Source organism: Ranitomeya imitator, chromosome 5 (genome assembly GCF_032444005.1).
Source record: "Ranitomeya imitator isolate aRanImi1 chromosome 5, aRanImi1.pri, whole genome shotgun sequence".
Taxonomy (NCBI): Eukaryota; Metazoa; Chordata; class Amphibia; order Anura; family Dendrobatidae; genus Ranitomeya; species Ranitomeya imitator.
The window spans coordinates 370,284,985-370,297,589 of NC_091286.1; the positions used below are offsets into that span (position 1 = coordinate 370,284,985).

Here is a 12,605-nt window from a genome sequence, read left to right on the forward strand (position 1 = left end):
CTAGCGGATTGCGCTAACACAATGTCTTTTTAGGTGTCGTGTTTAGTGGTCGCGTTAACGTCCCCGCTCTGGAAGATCGGGGATCGGACCTCGGGCGCGCCGCGGACGCTGCAAGCAGCGTCTGAGGCGCGCCACAAAAGAATGGCACCTTGCTAGCGCGAGCCGAAAATGGCACGCTCTAGCGATGCGCTACACCTGAAAATCACATTGCTGTCAATGGTTGTGCTAACGGACCCGTTGCACGGCGTTAATTGTGACATTTTCGCCGTGCAACGCTGTCCGTTAGCGTTAACCCATTAACGCAATGTGAACCTAGCCTAACTAAGGGGGTGATGAAGGGGGGTTTGATTTACTTTTATAGCGAGTTTTTTAGCGGATTTTTATGATTGGCAGCCGTCACACACTAAAAGACGCTTTTTATAGCAAAAAAGTTTTTGCGTCTCCACATTTTGAGACCTATAATTTTTCCATATTTTGGTCCACAGAGTCATGTGAGGTCTTGTTTTTTGCGGGACGAGTTGACGTTTTTATCGGTTACATTTTCGGACACGTGACAGTTTTTGATCGCTTTTTATTCCGATTTTTTTTGTGAGGCAGAATGACCAAAAACCAGCTATTCATGAATTTCTTTTGGGGGAGGCGTTTATACCGTTCCGCGTTTGGTAAAATTGATGAAGCAGTTTTATTCTTCGGGTCAGTACGATTACAGCGACACCTCATTTATATCATTTTTTTTTATGTTTTGGCGCTTTTATACGATAAAAGCTATTTTATAGAAAAAATAATTATTTTGGCATCGCTTTATTCAGAGGACTATAACTTTTTTATTTTTTTGGTTATGATGCTATATGGCGGCTCGTTTTTTGCGGGACAAGATGACGTTTTCAGAGGTAACATGGTTATTTATATCCGTCTTTTTGATCGCGTGTTATTCCACTCTTTGTTCAGCGTTATGATAATAAAGCGTTGTTTTTTGGCTCGTTTTTTTTTTTTTTTTCTTACGGTGTTCACTGAAGGGGTTAACTAGTGGGCCAGTTTTATAGGTCGGGTCGTTACGGACGCGGCGATACTAAATATGTGTACTTTTATTGTTTTTTTGTTTTTTTTTTATGTAAAGAAATGTATTTATGGGAATAATATTTTTTTTTTTCTGCTTTATTTAGGAATTTTTTTTTTATTTTTTTTTTTACAAGTGTGGAAATTTTTTTTTTTACTTTTTCACTTTGTCCCAGGGGGGGACATCACAGATCACCGATCTGACAGTGTGCACAGCACTCTATCAGATCGGTGATCTGACATACAGCCGGGCAGGATTAGAGCTGCAGCTGCAGCCTGATCCTGACCCGGAAGTGCTCCCTGCAGGACCCGGATGCAGCCCGGCGGCCATTTTGGATCCGGGGACTGCAGGGAGAAGACGCTCGGTACACGGTGAGCACATCACCGTGTACCGATCGTCTCAGGGAAGCCCGCAGGGAGCCCCCTCCCTGCGCGATGCTTCCCTGCACCGCTGGCACACCGCGATCATCTTTGATCGCGGTGTGCCGGGGGTTAATGTGCCGGGAGCGGTCCGTGACCGCTCCTGGCACATAGTGCCGGCTGACACCCGGCCGCGATCGGCCGCGCTCCCCCCGTGAGCGCGGCCGATCGCATATGACGCATATGACGTACTATCCCGTCCATGGGAATTAAGTCCCAGGTCACCTGGACGGGATAGTACGTCATATGGGATTAAGGGGTTAAACATTTTATTATTATTTTTTTTCGTTTTTTTTTTTTTTAAATCACAATGGAGCAGAAATGCTCTTTATTTTAAATACAAGTACATCAACTGGGAATGGTTTCAACAGTAAAAAAATCAACACTTTAAAAAAAAAATAAAAACACTCACACATTCTAACCACAAGCTGCAGACCACTAGACTTTGCAATAATACATCAGATCAAAAAAAAAAAAAAAATATTCACACAGGCTGCACAAACCACTATACTTAGTAAATACCTCAAAAAAGTACATTAACCAATATGGCATTGACAAATGCACATGCAACCAACAAGATGCACACAAACATACCTGCAAGCAGAGTCATAACACAAGCATAACACATGAACAGGCATAATATTGGCGAAGGCATAATAAGGTGCAGGCACGTGAACACATACATACAAAAGCACACAGCAGTACAAAAATACACACACACGGCCATCAGTCCTCCGGCTGGAGCTGGATGTCTTCACAGTGGCAGGCCTCAGGGTGGATCTGGACTCTAGCAGGGCACTGGCTGTTGCAGGACGACGGCAGGCCTCAGGTTGTCTTCAGGTTTTAAGCTCTTGCTGTAGTCAGTACGTCATACACAAATACACGCACACGCACACGCACACACACACACACACGGCAATACTCACACTGTTGGAGTGTGTCTGGAAGGTCCTTGCTGCCAGGCTGGGGTCTTGCTGTCAGGCTGGGGTCTTGATGTCCGGCTGGGGTCTTGTTATCAGGCTGGGGTCTTGCTGGCAGTCTTGCTGGCTTCTTCTCTGTGTCTTCTTGCTGGCATATGTGGGGTTGAAGGCCCAGGCCAGGTTTATATAGATTTGGGGGATGTCTGGCCAATTAGCTAAAAAATCCTGGTTCTGAGCATGCTCAGTAGAAAAAAACGTATTGCAGCGCTGCATTGCGTCGTACGACGTGTCTCGACGCATCCGTCGCTCATAGACTTTCATTGTAGCCAAAGACGCATGCCGCTGGATGCGTCGCGACACGTTTTTTTGTCGGAGCCAAAAAAACGTTACAATCTACGTTTTTCCAGACGACGTGTTGCCTAATTTCGACGCATCCGTCGTACGACGTATACCGACGTGTGGCAATCCGTCGCAATACGTCGCCAATACAAGTCTATGGGGAAAAAACGCATCCTGCAAGCACTTTTGCTGGATGCGTTTTTTCGGCAAAACGACGCATTTGAACGTATTGCAGTTAACGCTAGTGTGAAAGTAGCCTAAGACGTTTTTGATACAAGAAGCTTTTGATTTTTAGTAAATGTGACCTCTAAATGCTGCAAGGTCAGTAAAAGACAATTTATTGTTATTTAGAACCTTTACAATATTTGGAAACTGTTGTGCAAAATAATATGGAACTGTGCATTTTGTGTTTCTTCTTTTTAAAACTCAAAGTGTTTTCATTGTGAGGTTGGTCCATTAAAATTTGGTATATACTTTTTTTTTTTTATTTGAACATTGCACTGACTCGTTTGGCGGGGGACTCTGTGATGAGAATGAAGGAATGATGCTATTCTAGGAGGAAATTATAGCTTTTTGTATCACAATTATGCTTTGCCCTGATTCTGTTAATAACGGGTTGTTTACTAGTGGACCATCCTTTCAATTCTTGACATCTTCTAGATCTGTATAGAACAGAAAGAACAGAGAATCATGTTCAACAGTGAAAATGACTTTTGTACTTCACCCCTCTTTTCATATATGACCTTTAAAGGGAATCTGTCAGGTTTTTTACTTAATCTCATAGCAGCATAAGATAGGGCAAGTGATCCTGATTCCAGGGATATGTCACTTATTAGGCTGTGTGCTTTAGTTTCAGTACAATCGGTACTTTATCAGCAGTAGATTAACACTACAGGACTATGTCTCATGTGTAGGTTAGTCCAGCTAATCTGCACAACCCATCCCCAACCACTAATTGGCAGTGTACTTGGGAAGCTGCTAGTCAGGGATGTGGGCTGGATTATTCACAGCTCTGCAATCTGACCACTGCTACATCTACAACAAAGAAAACGGGGATTTTCTCACAACTGCACCAAACAGTCTAGTAAATGATACATCACTGGAATCGTTCTTTGTGCCATGTTGCTCACAGATTGGGTAGCAAAAACCTGCTGACAAGATTCCCTTTTATTTTTTTTTTCTTTTGATTCTTTTATTATAGATTGCCATTTGGTATAGTGTCTTTTTTCCCTATTGTCTAGAAATAATTATCCTAGCCAGCTAAAGGTTTTATGATGAAACATACTGAGATCTATTTAATTAAATGCTACGGTTCTAACGAAATAACATTTTGACACTTGCCTATTTTTCTTTTTGTAGCCTTTTATTCCATTATCCTCTTCTGCGTGTTTTTGTGGATACCATTTGTATATTTTTACTATGAAGAAAAGGACGAGGACAGGACCAGCTGCTCAGTAAGTACTTGCTTTAGAGAGATATAATTCTCTATATATTTCTTTATTGGTAGCTATAAGCTAATTAGCTGTTCTAAAGGAGTTACTCAGATGATTCCTGCTTGCAGTTAGGCATGCCTTTTTTATTTTGTCCTATCCCTCCTACACTTTTGTGGGGCCTATATGTCAGAACAATCTCAAAAGTGATATTTTTAAAAATTCCTACTCTAGAAATATTCAGTCATGCATTCAGGAAGTTTAACCCTTCTGGTGCTTCACAGTAATTAATGCAAAGTGGTATGGAAAACTAAACGTGATATTTTTGGCCTCAAATTTCTCATTTTCACAGGCTGTAATGCGAGAAAATGCTCTGAAAAATGTGTTTAATCAATATCTACTGAACATGCCAATACCCCAAATGTGGTCGGAATCTACTCTGTGGACACACAGCATAGAAGGGAACGAGCGCTATTTAAAAGTGTTTTCCCACAAACAAAAGTTCATAATATTCACTGGATCTTGGAATAATAATAATTTCCACAATAGAAATTATTAAAAAAAATGTTCCTGTGCTGAGATAATCTTATAAATGTGCCCCTGCTGTGTACTGTGTAATGGCTGTGTCTCACCGTACAGGAACATGGCCTGTATATATCACAGCTCCTGGGCAGGAAGGGGGAACAAAAGAGAGGAAACGGATAGCACAGCAGGGGATCACAGCTGATTCTTCTTGTGAGGTAAAACATTTCCCTGCCTGTTTTAAACAATGTTTTACCTCACATAATCAGCTGTGATCCCCTGCTGTGCTGTCTATATACTTTTGCTCCCCCAAACGAGATGTGGTATGATGAGACCATGCCCCTGTACGGTCAGACACAGCCATTACACAGTACATGGCAGGGGCACATTTATAAGGTTATATCAGCACAGGGACTTTTGTTTTAACCACATCCAATTGTGAAACTTATTATTCAAATATCTATTGAATAAAATTAACATTTGTTCATATGTGGTTGGCAACTACTATTTGGGCTCAGAAGGGAAGAATTGTTATTGAATTGCAGACGCCATGTCACATTTGTAGAGTTTTTTTTGAGGTGTCAAAACAGCAGAAGCAGAACAACTGACCCCATTTTGAAAACTGCAGCTCAAGGGATTTATCTTAAGACCTAGTACCCTTTTTGGACTTGCTTGTGCTTTACGAACATTTATAACCTTGATGGAAGAACATTTAAAAATTACATGATTTCTCCAAAAATATTCCACTTGGATCCAGTTTTTTTTTAATTTTCACTAGGGAAATAAGTGAAAATGGATGGCACAATTTGTAAAACAATATCCCGTATGTGCTTGATAACTACTATTTGGGCGCATGCCAGGGCACAGAAGGTGTGCAGTTTGGAGCATATTTTTGCCTGGAAAAAGATTGTGGAGCCCATAATTCCTTTTTAGTGCCCTCAACTGAACAAACCACCCACAAATAACGCTTATTTTGGAATGTATACCTCCTGAAGGAATTAATCTAGCAGTATAGTCACCTTTTTTGATCTTGTAAAAAGATTATAACCTTGGGATGCAAAAATGAAAAACAAAACGTTACCACTAAAATGATGCTTTAGCCCCATATTTTTGTTATTCACAAGGAATATTAGGAGAGAATGGACATCACAGTATGGAAGGCAAATTATCTTAAACTTGGCAAAAGCTTATGTGTTGTTGGAAACTGCTATTTAGACTCGCAACAAGGCTCAGAAGAAAATAAACGCTATTTGGCTTTTGGAGTGCATTTGTCTGGAAAAGTTAACGGCCATCATTTGCAGAGTCCTCAAGGTTACCTGAACAGCAGAACCCCCCCCCCCCTCTCCCCCCGTGACTCCATTTTGGAAGCTGCACTCCTGAATAAGTTCATCTGAGTGTGGTGAGTATTTTGAACCCCCCCAAATATATTTTTTCCACAAAAATGTTGTTTAATCCCGTTCTCACAAGTAATAAAAAGAGGAAATAGGCAAAAATACTTACAAAGACATTTCTTCTGAACTCCGTACCCAGTATGTGGTCGGAAACTACTATTTGTGCACATGGCAGAGCTCAGAAAGGAAGAATTGTTCCTGCAGAGCCCATAAGGTGCTAGAACAGCTGAAATCTCCAACAACTGACCACATTTTTTTAAACCACACCCCTCAAGGAATGTATTGGGGGGGTGTAATGAGCTTTTTTGTCCCTTAAGTGTTTCACCGATTCCTTTGCCATTTTGCTGTGTGAAAATGAAAAATTACCGTAAGTAGATTTAGATCAAAATATTTCATCTTTACCATGGCTACAAGGAAACATACAGCTCGAATTATTATGCTTTTTCTCCCAAGTGCGGCAATTCTCTGTACGTGGGCATACGGCTCTGCTCAGAATTGATGGAATGGCATTTGGCTTTTTGGGCCCAAAGTTTCCTATAATAGGTCGTGTGCCCATTTGCTGAGCCCATAAGCTTTCAAAACTGCAAAAATGGTTAGTCGCCCTATATTACAAATTACACTCGGGAAATAATCTAGTGGTGTGGTGATTATTTTGATCCCATTGGCGTTTTGCAGAAAATGGAGCACAGTGGATTTTGGCCAGTGAAAAATGCACATATGCCACTTTAGTGCCCAATTCATAGTGCCCAGCTTGTGCTTTCAGACACGTGACCCATATATTGTTGCAAAAGTTGTCCAGGACCTAACAATTGACTATTCTCAATATGCGATTAGTAGGTGTCCGACACTTTTGAGATCTGCCGAAAACCACTTCAGCACGGGCCCAAACTAAGGCTAGGTCCACATTGCGCTTGTTGGCACTGTCAGGTGCATGCTGTCAGGATGGATCCTGAAGCATCTGTCCACCATAGTTATCAACTGTAAAGAGACATAGTACCTATCTCTTTGCAGTGTCCCCCTATACAGGAAAGTGCAGTCTGCCGCTCTTTCCTGTTCAGTTACACAAGCTGATGCTGGCCACACGGAGGCTGAAAGAACACACTTTTAGCCTACGTCTGGTGACTTGTCGCCTATGGAGACCTTATAGTGTACATCTCAAAAATTTTCCAAATGTATGCTGGAAGCTACAGTTCACCTAGCCTAAGTGATGTACGGACTGAACACTGCTACCCCTTACATGAATTGGTGGCCACTGCCAAGTACTGCAGTACATTCACTTCAATGGGCAAGACAAAGCTCTGTTGGACCTGCACTGATCTCATACAGATAAACAGACCAGTGGAGAGGTTATCATTAGTGATGAGCGAACATGCTGAAATTACTTATCTGAGCATGCTCAGGTGTTATCAGAGTGATTATGATTTTCATGATTGATTAATACGTTTGAGTCCCTGCGGCTGCATGTTTTGCAGCTGTTAGACAGCTGCAACACATGCAGGGATTGCCTAAATAACAAGCAATGCCGGCATGTGTTAGACAGCCGCAAAACCTGCAGCATCGAGGACTCAAACATATTATTGGATGTATGTGAAATGTTCCACATGCAATTGGCTACAGCACCACCTCAAAGCATGATTGATCCATCCCCATGCTTAACCCCTTCCCGACATCTGCAGTACATATACCTCATGGTCAGGAAGGACTTCCCTGACCAATGCAGTATATGTACGTCATGGTGATCGCCCGCGCACAGGGGCCTGTGCGCTGGTGATCCCCGCCGGGTGTCAGCTGATTCTGACACCCGGCTCTCAGTACCAGGAGTCGTGCTTGCACTGTTCCCGTCACTTTAACCTCCTAAATGCTGCGATCATTGCAATCGCAGTATTTATAGAGCAGGCAGAGGGAAGAAAGTCCCTCTGCCCTTGGATCGGAAACCCTGATCGTTGCCATGGTGACCCGATGTTGTCATGATGACATCCAGGTCACCAAGCACTAGCAAGTTGGTTAGATCATGTGCAGTGCATGACCTAACTAGCTTGTCTTCAGGGCTGACAGGTTATAAGGTATAGCAATGCTCCTGCACTACTAAACCTTTATAACTGCAATAAGACTGCGGAAAGTGAAAGTCACATAGTGGGAATAAGAAAAAGAAAAGAAAATAAAAAAGGGAAAAAAAGTTGTAAAAATATAAAACAAAAAATCACAAAATAATAAAAAAATATTGTGCCCATACAAAAAAAGTATACATATATTTGGTATCGCCGCGTCCGAAACGACCCAATGTATAAAACTGTCCAACTGGTTAACCCCTTTAGGGAACACCGTAAAAAAAGGCAAAAAATGATTTTTTTATCATCTTAACGCCTAACAAAAAGTGGAATAAATCTTGATCAAAAAGACGAAAGTAAATAAATATGGTATTGCTGAAGCCTTTATCTTGTCATGCAAAAATCAAGCTCCATCAGCTGACAAATTAGCTATAGCTCTCAGAATAATGATACAAAAATAATTTTTGTGCTATAAAATAGTTTGTGTAAAAGCGCTAAAACGTAAAAACCCCATATAAATGGGGTATCGCTCTAATACTTCTGATTAAAGATGCCTTATCAATTTTACCACACAATGCTTGATTTTCTTTTTTTCCTTTTCTGCCTCTCAAAACTCGCAGTAAGGCTCAGCTTACATTTATCCTGCGCTCTATGCTGAGCACCTACACCTGGTTTCTGTGTAAATCTCTGCAATATGGGATTCAGATGGAAGCTCTGGCAGACGTTTCTCTATAATGAGGCAGATGGAGGTACTGTGTACACTGGCTTATGATCTGGCGGTGTATGTCTTTTTAGGCTTGCATAACAGTGCCGTCGGCCACATTGTTCTGCACCTCTGGGGAAAAAAAAGGAGACCGCTGAACAAATGTCAAAGTCTAGAGTAAGTCTGCCTCCTCATTATAGTGAGTGCCTCCTTCGGAGGTTTCATCTGAATTGTCACTCGAAATTTTAAAGGGAAACCCCAATGTAAGTGCTCAGTGTACATTGCTGAATAAATGTGTTCCAAATTATGTAAAATGTTCCCAATAAAAGCTTTAACTCAAACTAAAAAAGCAAGTCCCCACTCGCATCTGCCATCTGTTTGTGGAAATATAGGGGGCTCACCTACCAAAAGAAATTCAGCAAATTCTGTGCTCCCAAATCCAAATGCCCCCTCCCTTTTGAGCCCCAATGTGCCTAATCCACATTTAGCGTCCACATGTTGGGCATTACTGTAGCGATAAGAGCCTACCTAATTTACAGGTGCATGAGCTGGGCCCAACATACTGGTCACTACAACGGCAGTTTGCAATTTTCACTCCGCAACATCCACTGCTGTTTGTTTCTGGAAAACGCCCATGGAGTAAAAATAATCAAAACACCTGTAGATAGATTCCCAAAGAGGTATAATTTCCAATATGGGGTCACTTGAAGCAGTACAACACAGCACAGCCACATTTGGGTTATTTCTACATTCAGCAGAAATTGTGGGACATATTTTGGTGTAATTTTTACCCATTTTCCTGTGTGAAAATATACAATCTGGGGCTAAAACAAAATTTTGGTGGTAAAAATATAATTATATTTTTCTTTATTGCCCAATAGTATAAAATATAAAAATCTGTGACCCAGGTCATATCGAAACACAAGTCATATTGAAGAAATGTTACCACTATCATGAAGTACAATGACTCATGAAAAAAAAAACAAAAAAAAACCTCTGAATCAGTGGGATCCGTTGAAGTGTGAGTTTTTTCCACAGAAAGTGACACTGGTCAGATTTGTAAAATTTGGCTCAGTCATGAAGGTGAAAACGGGCTCGGGAGTGAAGGAGTTAATGAAATTATGTGCCTTTTTTTCTCCGCACATACCTTTGATCATTGTGGCCAGAGATGTCTATTTTAACCTCATTGGTCCACAAGACTTATTACCAACATGCATCAGGATTGTTTAGATGTTCTTTTACATTCTTCTGACTCTGGATTTTATTTTGAGGACGCAGGAGAGATTTTCTTCTGATGACTCTTCCATGAAGGAGATATTTGTGCTGGTTTCTCTGAACAGTAGAACAATTTAAAACCACTCCAGAGTCTGCTAAATCTATCTGAAGTTCTTTTGCAGTCACACAGGGTTCTGACCTTATCTTGAACTTCACTGTTCCTGTTAACTGCCATTTCTTAAATATATTTCAAACTGAAGAAAGGGCAACTTGAAAACTTTTTTTTCTTCTATCTTCTTATAGCATTCTCCTGCTTTGTGTGCCTTCACCATTTTAACTTTCAGGGTGCTAGGCAGCTACTTAGAAGAATCTATAGCTGCTGTTTTTTGGTACAAGGTTAGAGGAGGTTGGATTTTTATAAAGCGAAGACATTTGCACCGCTTGGCTTTTCCAAACAATGATGGTGAACAACACATAACCCCAAGAGGCTAATTAAGGTCTGAAACATAAGTCAAAGTTTTGTGAGCAAATAAATCTTTGAGTGCCCATACTTTTGCATCGACCCATTTTCCTTTTTGTAATTTTTAAAATGTAAAAGATTAAATATAACCAGTTCATGTTCAACTTGCTTAACTGTTACATGCCACTGTGCTTGCCAATTATGTGTGCCACAGATGGGTATGGCAGTCACAGCTTTCCAACTCCTGAACGCTCCTGCAGAAGATTGAGCAGCTCTGCAAATATGGAGCTGAGCAGCTCCACATCCACTAATGAAAAGACTGTTCCCACAGGATGGGAGGCAGGGCTACAATCAGAATGATATGTCTGAGAAAAATCAGAATCGTTGATCAGTCCGTTTCTTGCCCTCAAGCTGTGAGTGTCAGAGTGCCGGATGTGGCCCGCGGGCTGCAGTTTGGCCAGGTCTCCATTAGGGGATTTGAAGCTGTGATCATACTATCGCCTGTGCTATACATAGCAATGCATGTGCACTGCTGTGTATAGTGGAAATCGCGATCTCCTATCTTAGTTCAGCAAAAGCCAGTATTTATCATAATGATAGGTATGCGGGTATTGAGGAGACCCCCGGCTGTCAATAGCAATCTATCCGCAACGGTTTATGGCACATGATGGCTGATCATGGTCGTTATTTGATTAATCTCCAAATTCCAAATAGATCATCTGTTGCTATCTTTTACGGAGTGTGTACTACGTGGTGAATTGGTCAAATGCATCAATCTGGAGTTTGGACTATTTAGTTCACCACAGAAGCAAACTCCCAATTGTGAAAGTGCTTAATCTTGAAGATGTTGAGGAATTTGAACACAGTGTATTTGTGTAGTTCTTTGCTAAATATGTATTTATTTTGTTTGCAAGAGTAAATAATGGATATCTTGGTTATGCTTGCTCTGTACTGGTAGATTTCATTGGTTTAGTCCATTAGTCCTTATCTGTTCTTTCACTTTGAGAATTTTAGTAAACTTGCTAAAATTATAAAACAGGTGAGGACACACGTGTTGTGACCCATAATGTATGGACCGGTAGTGGTTCTTTTAACCTGAACTGAACAACCTCATAGACAAATACATTATGAGACTTTCGAGTTTAGGTCTGGAACCTACGGCCAGTCTGCGTATCAGTCAGTACGTGGAGCGCGAAACACTCATGTGGAAATCCGGCCTTAGTGATATGTTCAGGGCTTTTCACTCCTATTTCATCAGTGAAAGTCATGCAGAGCTTCTGCATAAAGAATATATTTATGGCTCTGTCAATCATTTGTGACCGATTATCTCCTAAGCAGTTCCTTACATGAAGCTCTCAACAGAATGCTATTCCAGCATGCTGAATCGCCATAATTGCAGATTAGTGATCATATGGAGGGCTTGTGCTCGCTATGCTTTGATGAGAATTGTCAATTCTGCTGTGTTAGTGCTTCAGTAATAATTTGTAAATTGTTAATTCAACATTGTGCATCCATTATTAAAGTGAACTTTATGTATAGAAATCTAAGCACATGTAATGTAGACCGTTCTGATGTCAGTTGTAAATGTTTTCAACTAGAAGGCAAAGGCTATAGAGCAAGTACAAGTATTAATATTTAATAAGAAAAAAAGTCAAGTATGATATGGTATATCTTGAATTTTAACAACTTTATCTTGGCATTTAAGTAGTTTTTGTAACACCTTGACAGACTTGTTTTTTTCCCTCTTTTCTCATTCCTTAGACCCTTATAATAACACGCACGTCATGATTTATACATATATGGCTTTATACATAGAAATCCTCAGCGAGTTCTCTTTTGTTACCCTTTCTAACAGAAAAACCCCAATAAACAGCACATTTCCAATATTTTTTTCCCTGGAGTTAGAGAAAATTAGGTAATAGGAGGATATGGAATAAAAGGGAAAACAAAAAAGTTAGCCACCTTTTACGTCACGATCACTCTTTGTTGCTTTTCTTGCATCAGTCATGTTCTGGGCCGTAGCACGTCAGTTTCTCTTGCGGGAATGCTCCGTCTTCTGTGCAGACTTTTCCCCTTAGACTTGCATTAGATGCGGTAAATC

General features: G+C 40.8%; 1 protein-coding gene across 1 annotated transcript in view; it reads left to right on the forward strand.

Annotated features, from left to right (window-relative positions):
- Positions 1-12,605, forward strand: part of LMBRD1 (LMBR1 domain containing 1) — a 354,508-nt gene that overhangs the window by 108,110 nt on the left and 233,793 nt on the right. The window contains exon 4 of the mRNA XM_069726658.1: positions 4,095-4,189. Within this exon, the coding sequence (XP_069582759.1) occupies positions 4,095-4,189 (95 nt within the window). The remainder of the gene's footprint in view (positions 1-4,094; positions 4,190-12,605) is intronic.